The sequence below is a fragment of the Colossoma macropomum genome, unplaced genomic scaffold (genome assembly GCF_904425465.1).
Source record: "Colossoma macropomum unplaced genomic scaffold, Colossoma_macropomum, whole genome shotgun sequence".
Classification (NCBI taxonomy): domain Eukaryota; kingdom Metazoa; phylum Chordata; class Actinopteri; order Characiformes; family Serrasalmidae; genus Colossoma; species Colossoma macropomum.
In genome coordinates this window covers 37,689,746-37,701,112 of record NW_023494785.1, presented here as the reverse complement: position 1 = coordinate 37,701,112, position 11,367 = coordinate 37,689,746, and the positions used below count along the sequence as shown (strand labels likewise).

Below are 11,367 nucleotides of genomic sequence, written 5' to 3'. Positions count from 1 at the left end.
TTGCAGTGTTTTTAAGATCATTAAGCTAGACCTATATCCAATTAAATTCTTTAAAATTGTCTTGAAATGTCATCTCTCAAAAATGTGTTTTATTTCATTTCAAAAGGTCTGTATGATTTTATATATATATATATATATATATATATATATATATATATATATATATATATATATATATATTTCTGAAGGCTAGCTGATTACATTACACATACATCATGAAAGCATGCTGATTTAGCTCACAACTACCGCATTATGAGTTTGCACTTTGCAAGCATTATCTGTTGATTATCCACATAAGCTCTCACTGTTGTATCCTAGTTATGTTGTATGTTGGCCTATAGCACATGTGTCAGGCTCCAGTCCTTGCGGGCCAAAACTGCAGACTTCAGCATGTTACCTCATTGAACACACCTGATTCAGCTCATCAGCTAATTAGCAAGGCCTTCATTAACTGAATTCAGAGTGTGAGACGAAGGTAAATGCTAATCTCCACAGCACTTTGGCAAGTTTGACATGCCTGGCCTATTATATGTGCGCTGCATACCTGAACATCTCAAGAAGACAGTGTCACTCTTGATAACGTTAGCGTAGCAGCTCATCAAACCACACCTGTTCTGAAGTCAGCTGCTAACCAGTCAGTGCTGGTTGGGAAGTGTAGTCGCCGTTTCCACACTGAATCTTATGAAACCTTTCCAAAACTACTGAGGACCTTGATGTCTAACCGAAGGTTTGAGGCAGTGGCAGATAGCAACAGCTGCTAAGCAGTGATTGGAGGGCTGAGAAAAGGTGGAGCTTGGCTGTGAGTATAATGGATTTGACTGGCCATTATACAGTGACAGCGCTCACAAAAACAAATCAAATTATCTTCAAAAATGCATCTTAATAAATATTCAACAATTTTACTGTGTAGGCTCTTAGCAGGCTAATAATAGCACTGTTTCCACATTAAATCACATGAATGGGGATATGTGAAAAAAAGCCTTCTGACATTACAGAAGCCCCAGACTTTGGTGACTACAGCCATGCTCATAAATACAAATCTAGTCTACACTGTTAATCTGTCACTAAAATAGCAAGATCTATTCATTTTCAACATTTTCTGCCTTGTTAAGATTTTTTTTGCAGTATAAGTTTCTCTAGAGCCTTAAACTACTCTGAAAGACTTTGTTATCTCAGCCATTTAATTAAGCACACCTGATTCACCTGATAGTTGCTTCACATCCCTAAAACTACTGCATCCTTTGCTGTCCGCCCAGGTGGACAGAACTCCAAAGGAGTCAGTCTTAGGGGCTTCACCTGTGAGGAGCTGGCTGATACTGATGTCACAGCCAGAGAAGAACCTACAGTGGCCACCTTATCATGAAATTGTGTGAACAGGAGTGGAGGGACCAAGCCATAGGCCTGGAAGAGGATGGTGGCCACAGAAGTCACCCAGTCTGGTCTTTGACCACTTAGAGAGAAGAGTCGCAAAATATGGATGATGTGCAAAGGAAGGCACAGGAAAATCAGGGATGACAAGGACAGAGCCAGAGAGCGAGAGTGGCTGGAGCTTCTCTTCTGGACTTCGGAAGGACCTGCAGCTTGCCGAGGCATGAAGCACATCAGGTCCAGGTACACAGCCAGCAGGATAAGCAAGGGGACAAGGAAGACAGTGACGGCATAGACGCAGACCAAGAAGACTGGGCTCAGGATGGTGTCTGGAGCGCAGACTCCCCAATGGCTGCTGTGGATCTCCTCGTAGGTGAAGTTGTGCATGTCCTCCACCAGGAACTTGGAGAGGAACCCGCCATAAGGGAGGTACTTCCCAATCACAGAGCCTTGAGGGTAAGGTAACCTGGGAGGGGGTTTGGGGAAGGTTTCATTAGACTGCAAGTGATCTCCCAACCCCAACTCAGATGTGCTCTCCTTTTGCCAAGTGTCCAGAGAGCTGCAGACTATGAACTGGGCGAAGGCAGTGACCACAGAGCAAACCCAGCTGAGGAGCACAAGGTAAAGCATTCTCTGACGGGTCACCAGGCTTGAGTATCTGGAAGAGAGATAAGAACAAGTTGGAGTATGTTTTCACGTTTTAGCCTCCTAACACCCTTTTCCCTTTTCCCTTTCTGCTGTAAATAGCCATTCATTAACTCTCATCACAAGTGACATCACAAGTAGTCGCAGTGCACATCCCTAAATTAGGCTACCTATAACAATAGACAAAAGTATGAATAGCTAAAAACAGTAGTAGCAGCCACTTGAAAGCTAAATATCGTCCAGGTTTTGGCTGGTTGACTACATTTGGGTAAGGGAAAAATTCCCCAAGGCTACGTTCACATTACCAGGTTGAAGTGGCACAAATCTGATTTTTTGCCCTAATGTGACTCAGATCTGATGTTTTCAGGGCTGTGTGGACACAAATCTGATCTTTTCAAATCTGACCTGAGCCACTTTCTTATGTGGTCCTAGATCAGATACGTATCTGATTCGTGGCCATTAATGTGAAGCTCAGATCGGAATTCATGTGCTTTTCTTCCAGCGCACGTGCGCCATCATTCAGCGTTACCATGGCAGCAGCACTGAACAGACGTTAAAGCCTGTAAACGGTGGAAAAGCAACACATCTCACCCTTTTTGCCCTCGTCTCGCTCTAATAATGAAGCTGAGAGCTGATCAGAGTTAATTATCTTCTCAGCGAAGCTCGTTCTGCTCGTTAGTTAGTTTGCTGATGATGCACGTGATTCATTCATGTGACGTTACTGAGTAAGATGTGTGCATACGGGTCATTTCAGGACGCCGGTTCGTTTACATTAATGACAGATTTGAATCACTTACCGAAACGAGCGTGAACCATCATGTCAGAGAGATCGGATTTGAACAAAAAAATCGGATTTGAGGAATGAGCCTTGTGTTGTGAACATAGCCTAAATTTGATTTTTGGCCAAACTATTCTTTTAACATACTCCATACATCTTCAGCTGTCCATTCCATTACTGGTTTTAACATGCCCTCGTCCACCTGGCCTTGCCATTTTCCCCATCCATGCCATCTTGATGGCTGTTCCATTACTTTATTAGCTCAAGTGAAGTAGATCAGCCCAAAGAGGGCAAGTGTCAACTTTAGCAGTAAACCTTACCAAGAAATTAATGTAACCTGATGCATTTCTTTTTTTCCAAACCTGAAAAAATGGCAGACAAAGCTAGAACAAGCAATTCAATTCAATTCAATTCAACAAACTCTTTTAGCCTGCTAGTTAGCAAGCTAAAGTCTACACAGCTAGCAACAACAAAAAGAAATCACTACACAGTGATTAACCTACAGCCAAACAAAGCAATATTCCACACACTTATGTGCGTTATGTTCAAACTTAAAAAAGGAGTTTGCTTGGTTAGCTGTGTGGCTCACTGAGGTTAACCTAGCGGAGGGCAAATGTGTTCTAACCGAATAATCCACTGCTTTCTGTGTCCTCTACTACTTCAAGTGGCCACTTGTGTAACAAGGCATGAGTTGAAGTGGGGGAGGACATGTTAAAACTTTAAAAATAACATGCACATGGGAGCCTGGTGTCAAGCCTGTCCTTGAGCATATCCCACCCCAGGAGCCGCTAAGCTCACCTGTGTCCTAGTCGGCACTGCAGGTGAGTGTTGAGTGTCATCAGCAGCAGCAGCCACATCGTAAACTGTCTGATCAGCAGGGGGCTACACACTAGCGTCATGCACGTGTACAGGCACTGTGGGCTCCTCAGGTTCAGCAGCATGTTGACTGGGACCCCCACTGCACCCCCTACAGCCCCCACCCCGGCCAGGCACAGCTTCAGACAGCCAGAAACAGTTTTGCCACGGCCTCCTGCATCCGAACCAGCATTGCTCATGCACAGCCTGACGCTCGCCCCGATCACAGACACTGACAACACACACTGGGCCATGGAGAACAGCCACACCTGCATGGTGCCTGTTAAACAGATAGAAAAGAGATGGTTGAAGTGGTAGTCTGGCTAATTAAAAATCAAATGTACACAATTTCCATCATTTTCTGTCCTTCAGCTAAAAGTTGATGTCTGAAGTTTAGTTTTTTAGTTCTACATTGGAGCTATGAGCTAATATACCTCACAATATTGGAAGCAAATAGCACCTAGTTTAGCATTTAACACCCTAAATCATGACACAGCCCAGTTCCAAGTAGTTAAGTAATCTCACACAAGACTTGCTTATAAGGTTTCTGCAATAGTAAACCGTAATTATTAGAGCTAAGCCTTCAGTTTGAGGCATAAAAGGAAAAAAAAACACCTCAACAATAATGCTAATGTCTGCTAGCAGCCCATGAGATGCTAATATTATGTTGGTGCTAAGCTAATAGCAGTTCACACGAACATTTTTTAAGCCGTTCTGCATTAATCACAGACATTTGAAGCTTGTAAAAAATATTCCATGTTTAATTTGAAGCTTGTAGCAGATGTTAATATATCGCTGTTGTCTGAACAAAACCTCATATCTCCGAAATGGTAACTTTACAGGTGAAGGAAAAAACATACTTTACTTTTAATGTAAGTCAATGAAACCAAATTTTTTTCCTTTCCAAATCACTTTGGGCTATTACTTTTGGTCCATTCATCATGAAATTTGCACGCAATGTAAACGGTAATGGGCATTTTCAAATTATGTCAAAAATTGAAAAGCGACAAAATGGAGATACAAGGTTTTGTTCTGACAGCAGTGATATATTTTACCTTGTATGTAGCAGTTTTACAGTGTTTATAGTGAAGAATCACGGCATAAAGCTGCCACTGTTTTCCATTTCTAACAACTGAATGAAACTAACGTTCTGGTAGTAAAGTCAACAGATATTTTGGCAGTTTTTTCCAGTCCTACATCATACAAGACCAGGCTCCTGTCTCTTTAAATGGGGAAAGGCCTACAAACCACAAACAAACAGAAACAAAAACAAAACTACAAACAAAAATATATTTTAAATCACTGAATAAATCAGATAAAAACAGCATAAATACTTTGTAGCATTAAATAAAACAAACAAACACACCTTTTTTTAGCTTGTTCTGTCTGCTATGAATACATAGGGGCTTTTTCCCCTTGTGGCTTAACCAGCAAGCCGATTAGCTCTTTTTATTGAAGGGCGCAACTTTCTCCATTACCACATTGCATGCTATGAGCTTTCCCATTATTTTTCCAACCAGTGACCGGTCTCTTCCTTTATAATATCTCTGGTTTCACTGGGCAGTGAGGTGGGACAATTTTCACTGCAATAGCTTAGTTTGATTGGATTGTGGTCATGCTACCACTCCTGCTCGCAATCAGCAATGTATCTAGAACCAAAGACATAGAGTGATGTTTTTCTCACAAAACTATCATGCTAGAAGTAGCCTTTAGAAGATGGGTCATTGTGTCAAAAAACAGATGCATATGGTCAGCAACAGTACTCAGAAAGGCTGTGGCACTGAAATAATGCTTGATTGGTATTAGGTGGTCCAATGCATGCAAAGAAACATTCCCCACACAAACTGTTGACACAGGGCAGGTTGGGTCCATGGATTCATGCAGTTTATGCCAAATACTGACTCTACCATCTGCATGTCCCGACACAAATCAAGATTCACCAGACCAGGTGATGTTTATCTATCCAGTTTAAGTGAGCTTGCATCCACTGTGGCCTCAGATTCCTGCTCTTGGCTGACAGGAGTGGCACCCAATGTGGTCTTCTGCTGTTGTAGCCCATCCACCTTAAGGTTTGATGTGGTGATGCCTTCCTGATCACTACAGTTGTAAAGACTGGTTTTTTGAGTTACTGTAGCCTTCTTGTCAGCTCAAAAGAAGTCTAGCCACTCTCCTCTGACCTCTCCCATAAACAAAGCATGTCCGCCCAAAGGAATGCTGCTCACTGGATGTTTTTTGTCTAGCACAGAGAGATCATTATCCCACCTCCACCAAACTTTACTGTTGGCACTATACATACTGGTAGGTAGCATTGTCCTGGCATCTGCCAAACCCAGATTTGTCCATCAGATTGCCAAATAGTGAGGTGTGATTTGTCACTTCAGAGAACAAATTTGTCTATTATTTAAGGCTCCACTACTCTAGAGTCCAATGGCAACATGCTTTAGATGACTCCAGCCAACATTTGGCATTGCGAATAGCAATCTTGTGTTTGCTTGTGTGCAGCTGCCCGGCTATAGAAACCCATTTCATGAAGCTCCTAGTGCACAGTTGTTGTGCTGATGTTGCTTCCAGAGGCAGTTTGGAACTCTGTTGTGAGTGATGCAACAGAAGATTTTTACATGCTACTTGCTTTAGCACTAGGTGGCCATTCTCTGTGTGTTTCCATGGTCTATCACTTCATAGTTGAGCTGTTGTTACTTCTAGACACTTCCATTTCACAATAAGAGCACTAACAGTTGACTGGGGTAGATCTAGCATGGCAAGGGTGGCAGTCTATGACAGTGCCATGTTTAAAGTCACTGAGATCCCATTCTACTGCCAGTGTTTGATTTTATACACCTGTTAGTAATAGACCAGGGGTCGGCAATCCAAATGTTAAGAGCCATTTTGTCCTTTCAATAAAAATCAAACCATCTTGGGAGCAACAACATTTTATGTGCATTTTACCATTTTGGCTGTAAATATGTCTTAGTATATGCTAATGTGCTTGTATAGGCTAAAAAATATAATATAAACGAAAATGCAGACGTACTGCTCTGCTTTAAGCTCAGCTACAGCCGCTTTTCTCACATCTCTGGCAGGAAACTTTTCCGCAAAAGTAGAATAATGTTAGTTTCTATTTAATTTATTTAAAACATATTAATATAAAAACCTTTTTCTTTGTTCATATTGCTCTTTTATTATTGTTGACCAGAACACCCAATAGCATACAATAATACAGAACTCCCCTTTTGAGTCTTGGTTCCTTTCAAGGTTTCTTCCTCTTGGTCTTAGGGAGTTTTTTCTTGTCACTATCACCATTGGTTTGCTCATGGGGGCTTGAACCCATATTTTTCTGTATAGCTGCTATAACATGTTGTAAAAAGCACTATTCACCTTATTTTTCACCTTATTTTTTCAGATATAAATAAACTCTGACTTGGCTAGTTTCATGTAAAACATCTCTCAACATTTGATTTTTTCTGGAGAGGCTGAAGTCAGCTTCTCATTCGCAAGCTTCTTGTTTGAATTTTCCCGTTCTACCTTACTTCTACCTTAAATGCCTGAGGCATCTGCTGCACTCATTTAAGGTGGAACTGGAAAATTCAAACAAGAAGCTGGCAAACGAGGGGCTGATTTCAGCTTTGCACCTTTTTAGTGTTTGACAGTTTCTCGCTGCAGATTAAACATATCAGGAAACGAGCTAGAGTGATTATAAATGCAAATGAGGCCATTCGTCTTAAATGTTTCTCTTTGCCTCTTGTTAGCTACTAGCTAATTGAGATGGTTGTCTGCATTGCTATGGTAACCAGCAGTCTGTGTGCCAACCTTCAGGGTTAAAGGGTGAATTAGCAGTTTTACATAGTATAACTCCAGCATTTAAGACAGTTTATTGTTGAAAATGTGCTGAATGATCAGCAGAGCTATATGACTGCAAAGGAAGATTACGTTATTTTTACCTAAATATCTAATTCTGCTGAGGAGCCGCAACAGGACAGTAAAAGATCTGCATGCATCTCCGGAGCCGCATGTTGCTGACCCCTGTTATAGGCTGAAATACCTGAACTAAAGTATTTATGAGGGGTGTCCAATTAGCCAGTCCAAAATTTAAGAAACCAAACTTGTCTTGGCTGATCGACAATATTTGAGGAAAGTGGGATTCAATTTTTGGCCGACCCACCGCTTTAAGAAGAACAGAACAGTAGGAGTGGAGACGTAGACTATGCAAGAAATGAAAATGGAACGAGATCTCTCAGGGAGCCTGACGAGGCAAACGTCAGCAGAGACTCGCTGCTGCTGTCTGTCAAGAGCAAAGAGAGAGGTAAAAAAGCCAGACAGTTCACATACAGCTGCAAAGAGCTGGCCGCGAACTCCCCTCGCAGCTTTGACAGACAGGTAATTTCATTGCACACTCAGACAACAGGCTATAAAATAAAGGAAGAAAGAAAGAGAAAGAAAAGAAAAAGACATGTTAATATAACTCCACAGTCCCTCAATATGCCACCTGTCTGCGTATCATAATGAGTCTGACCTTTTCAACAGGCTAATGACAGTAATCAGGTTTGGAATGCCCGAGAGCATTTCGGAATAATGAGCAGCGATTGCGGTATCTCTCTTAATCCGCCACTCTCCTCTTCAACGTGTCTCAACCTCAGGGTCTGCATCTCTTTCACTGTTTCCCTGCTGTCATAAATCGATTAGCTGGAATAATTAACGAGTAGGAAAGCTAGAAGTCATCTCACTGTGGCTCTCACCCGCTGATATTCAGACACATTTCAGTTTCTGCACAATTAATTACTACAGTTAATCAATTAGGAGTGACTAACATGGACCTGATATTCCACCGGACTACATAACAGGAGATTCATTAGAAAAGCAACGGCCAATCAGTGACCGGTGACAACTAACACTAATCAGTGGCACCTTAGATTTTAAAAGCATTTAAAATCTAGTTATTTATTTTTCAGAAGATATTTCGGAGGACATTAGATATAAGATTATCCACCAGCATAAGGAAGGAGAAAACTAAAGGAAAAATGGTAGCACTTTATTTTACAGATCAGCTATAAGTGGTTAATAATATTGTAATACTATGGTAACAAGATGTACTTGTTGACTGGTTATTGCTACAATTACTAACTTATTACTTAGTAATAACCAGAAAATGATTGTTATTTTGGGTTAGTACACCTTATTACCATTATTTTACCATTTTATTACTGACTTGTTTCTGTTACAATTACTAACTTGTTATTAGTAATAACCAACAAAATAGCATGAAAACATTATGGTCATAATCATGGTTGTAGAAAACTAAAAATTATATGGTAATTTTCTATTTTCTTATTAATCTGTAACTTAGTGTTACCAAAAAAGAGGCATTTCCAGATCTGGAGTTCAAAAAATTATTAAAAGATGCAGAGAAAATGGGATTCCTAACAACCACCTGCAACACCTGGCACACCACCTACACTGTCCCCATCAGATCAACAGCACTTAAAGCTGTGATCTTTGAGAGAGAGGAGAAAATCAAGCTCCACTCTTGCTTCAGATCCACAAGGCAGGCATCATTCATAACAATACAAACAATATGAAGGCATCATTATTGCTAATAAGAACAAACAAAAATCAATATATCATACAGCAAATGTTTGGGAAAAATTCATCCTACACTTTGAGATAATGACCCAAATTACACTTCTGAGAAGATCAAGATGTGCTTATCAAACAAAGAAACTGCTGGTGTTCTCAGAACAATGGACTGACCACTGCAGAGTCCAGACCACAACATCACTGAATGTGTTTGGGATTATTTGGATCAAAAAAGCAGAAAATGCAACCATCTTCTAACAAAAATGCAACCATCTTCTAACATCTTCTAATTTCTTTGAGGAACTGAAAGCAAGTCATCTGAAAAGAATGGAAGCTGTTATAAATGTGAACAGTGCACACGGTAAACTTGACATTAGATTTAGTTTTTGAGGCTTGTGTGTAATTTTCTGTTAATTATATGTTTTGTAATTTTTTCTCAATGGCTGTTTTGACAGGCAATTAAAGGAGATGTAGTCTCCGACTCTTGCACAGCACTGTTATGCAATATATTGAATTATATAGACTATGCACCAAAGTATATTTGTAGATGCTTTATTCAATAATTCAATTATTTTATGAACCCAAAGTTATAAATCATCGCTGTCCAAAGAAAAACAAGTATCTCCAAAATAGTAACTTTACAGGAGAAGGCAAAAACACTTTTACTCTTTAATGTAAGACAATGCAAAGAGATTTTATTCCAAGTGTTGAAATGATGTAGAAAAATAAAAATCGACAAAAATGGGGACACACTTTTTTTTTGGACAGCGACAAAATAATCTACTGCAATTACACTTTTGACTGGAAAAGATGGACTATTAGGTACAGCTTTAGATTAGTGCATATAATAAAGTGTCCATAGAGTGCATATGGAAATATTAAAAATACATTTAAAGAAAATATTTACCTGATTTGATGAGAAAAGGTGGATTTTTGGTCTACAGTAATTTCTCCTTCACACACTGTCTCCAACTAGGCTGAGCTCACTTCCAAAGACTGTCTTCATCTGCCTCCCCTGACTTCCTCCTAAAGCCTGAGCAAACATATCAATAGAGTCAATGTTAGTATATACTGCCTCTTTCCATTAGCCCAGTGCAAAGGGCAGCAGTGAAAAAGCACCAAGTTTACAGAGATGCACATGTAATGGAGGGTGGACAATATAACAGAAACAGAAAACGAAAAGGACTTTAACTTTAACTAAGTAATTTTATGACAGCTACAAAAACAGTTACACAAGTGAGTCAAGTTGGGTTGAATGCCCATTAGTCCCTTATGTCAGCTATAAAAGAGGACTGACACCTTCAATACATTTGTCATGTTCACGAAACCAGTTTGAGACAACTTTTGCTTTGTGACATGGTGCATTATAGCCATTAGAAGATGCTAAACTGTGGCCATGAAGGCTTGCACACGGTCAGCAACAATACTCAAATATGCTGTGGCATTGAAGCGATGATTGATCGGCATGGGCCCAAAGTGTGTCAATAAAACATTCCCCACTCCATTACACCACCTCCACCAGCCTGGACTGTTGACACAAGACAGGTTAGGTTTATGGATTCATGCTGTTGATACCATTTTCTGGCTCTACCATCTATGTGCCTCGGCAGAAATCAACATTAATCAGTCCAGGCGGCGTTTTTCTTGTCTTCAGCTGTCCAGTTTTGGTGAACCTGTGCCCACCACACCCTCAGCTTTCTAAAGTTGGCTGACAGAAATGAAACCCGACATGGTCTTTTGCTGTTGTAGCCCATCCACCACAAGGTTCAATTTGTTATTCATTGTAAGATGTTTTTCTGCTCAACACAATAGTACAGAGTGGTTCTCTGAGTTACCGTAGCATTTCTGTCTGTTGCCATCTGGCACCAATAATCATGGCACATTCACTGGGATCATATTTTTTTTCCCAGTTCTGATGATTGATGTGAACATTACCTGAAGCTACTGGTCTGTATTTGCATTTTTACATACTTTGCCACATGATTGGCTGATTAAATAATTGCATGAATGAGTAGGTGTACAGGTGTTCCTAATAAAGTGCTTGGAGAGTGTACATACATAAATGCAGAAGTGTCTGTTGTTCTCAATTTGAGACAATATGTCCGCTATTTTGCCATGTTAAGGTGGTCAAGATACGCTTGATAATAAAT

The 11,367-nt window shown here is 40.3% G+C and overlaps 1 protein-coding gene across 1 annotated transcript; it reads right to left on the bottom strand.

Moving 5' to 3' along the window:
* Positions 1 to 1,215: 1,215 nt before the first annotated feature.
* LOC118814603 lies at positions 1,216 to 10,237 on the bottom strand. The gene is made up of 3 exons (XM_036580303.1): positions 10,125 to 10,237; positions 3,590 to 3,926; positions 1,216 to 2,026 (listed from the first exon to the last, which is right to left on the bottom strand). Exons 2-3 carry the CDS (start codon positions 3,919 to 3,921, stop codon positions 1,216 to 1,218), a joined length of 1,143 nt encoding a protein of 380 aa, XP_036436196.1. The 5' UTR covers positions 3,922 to 3,926; positions 10,125 to 10,237.
* Between the last annotated feature and the right edge of the window lie 1,130 nt (positions 10,238 to 11,367).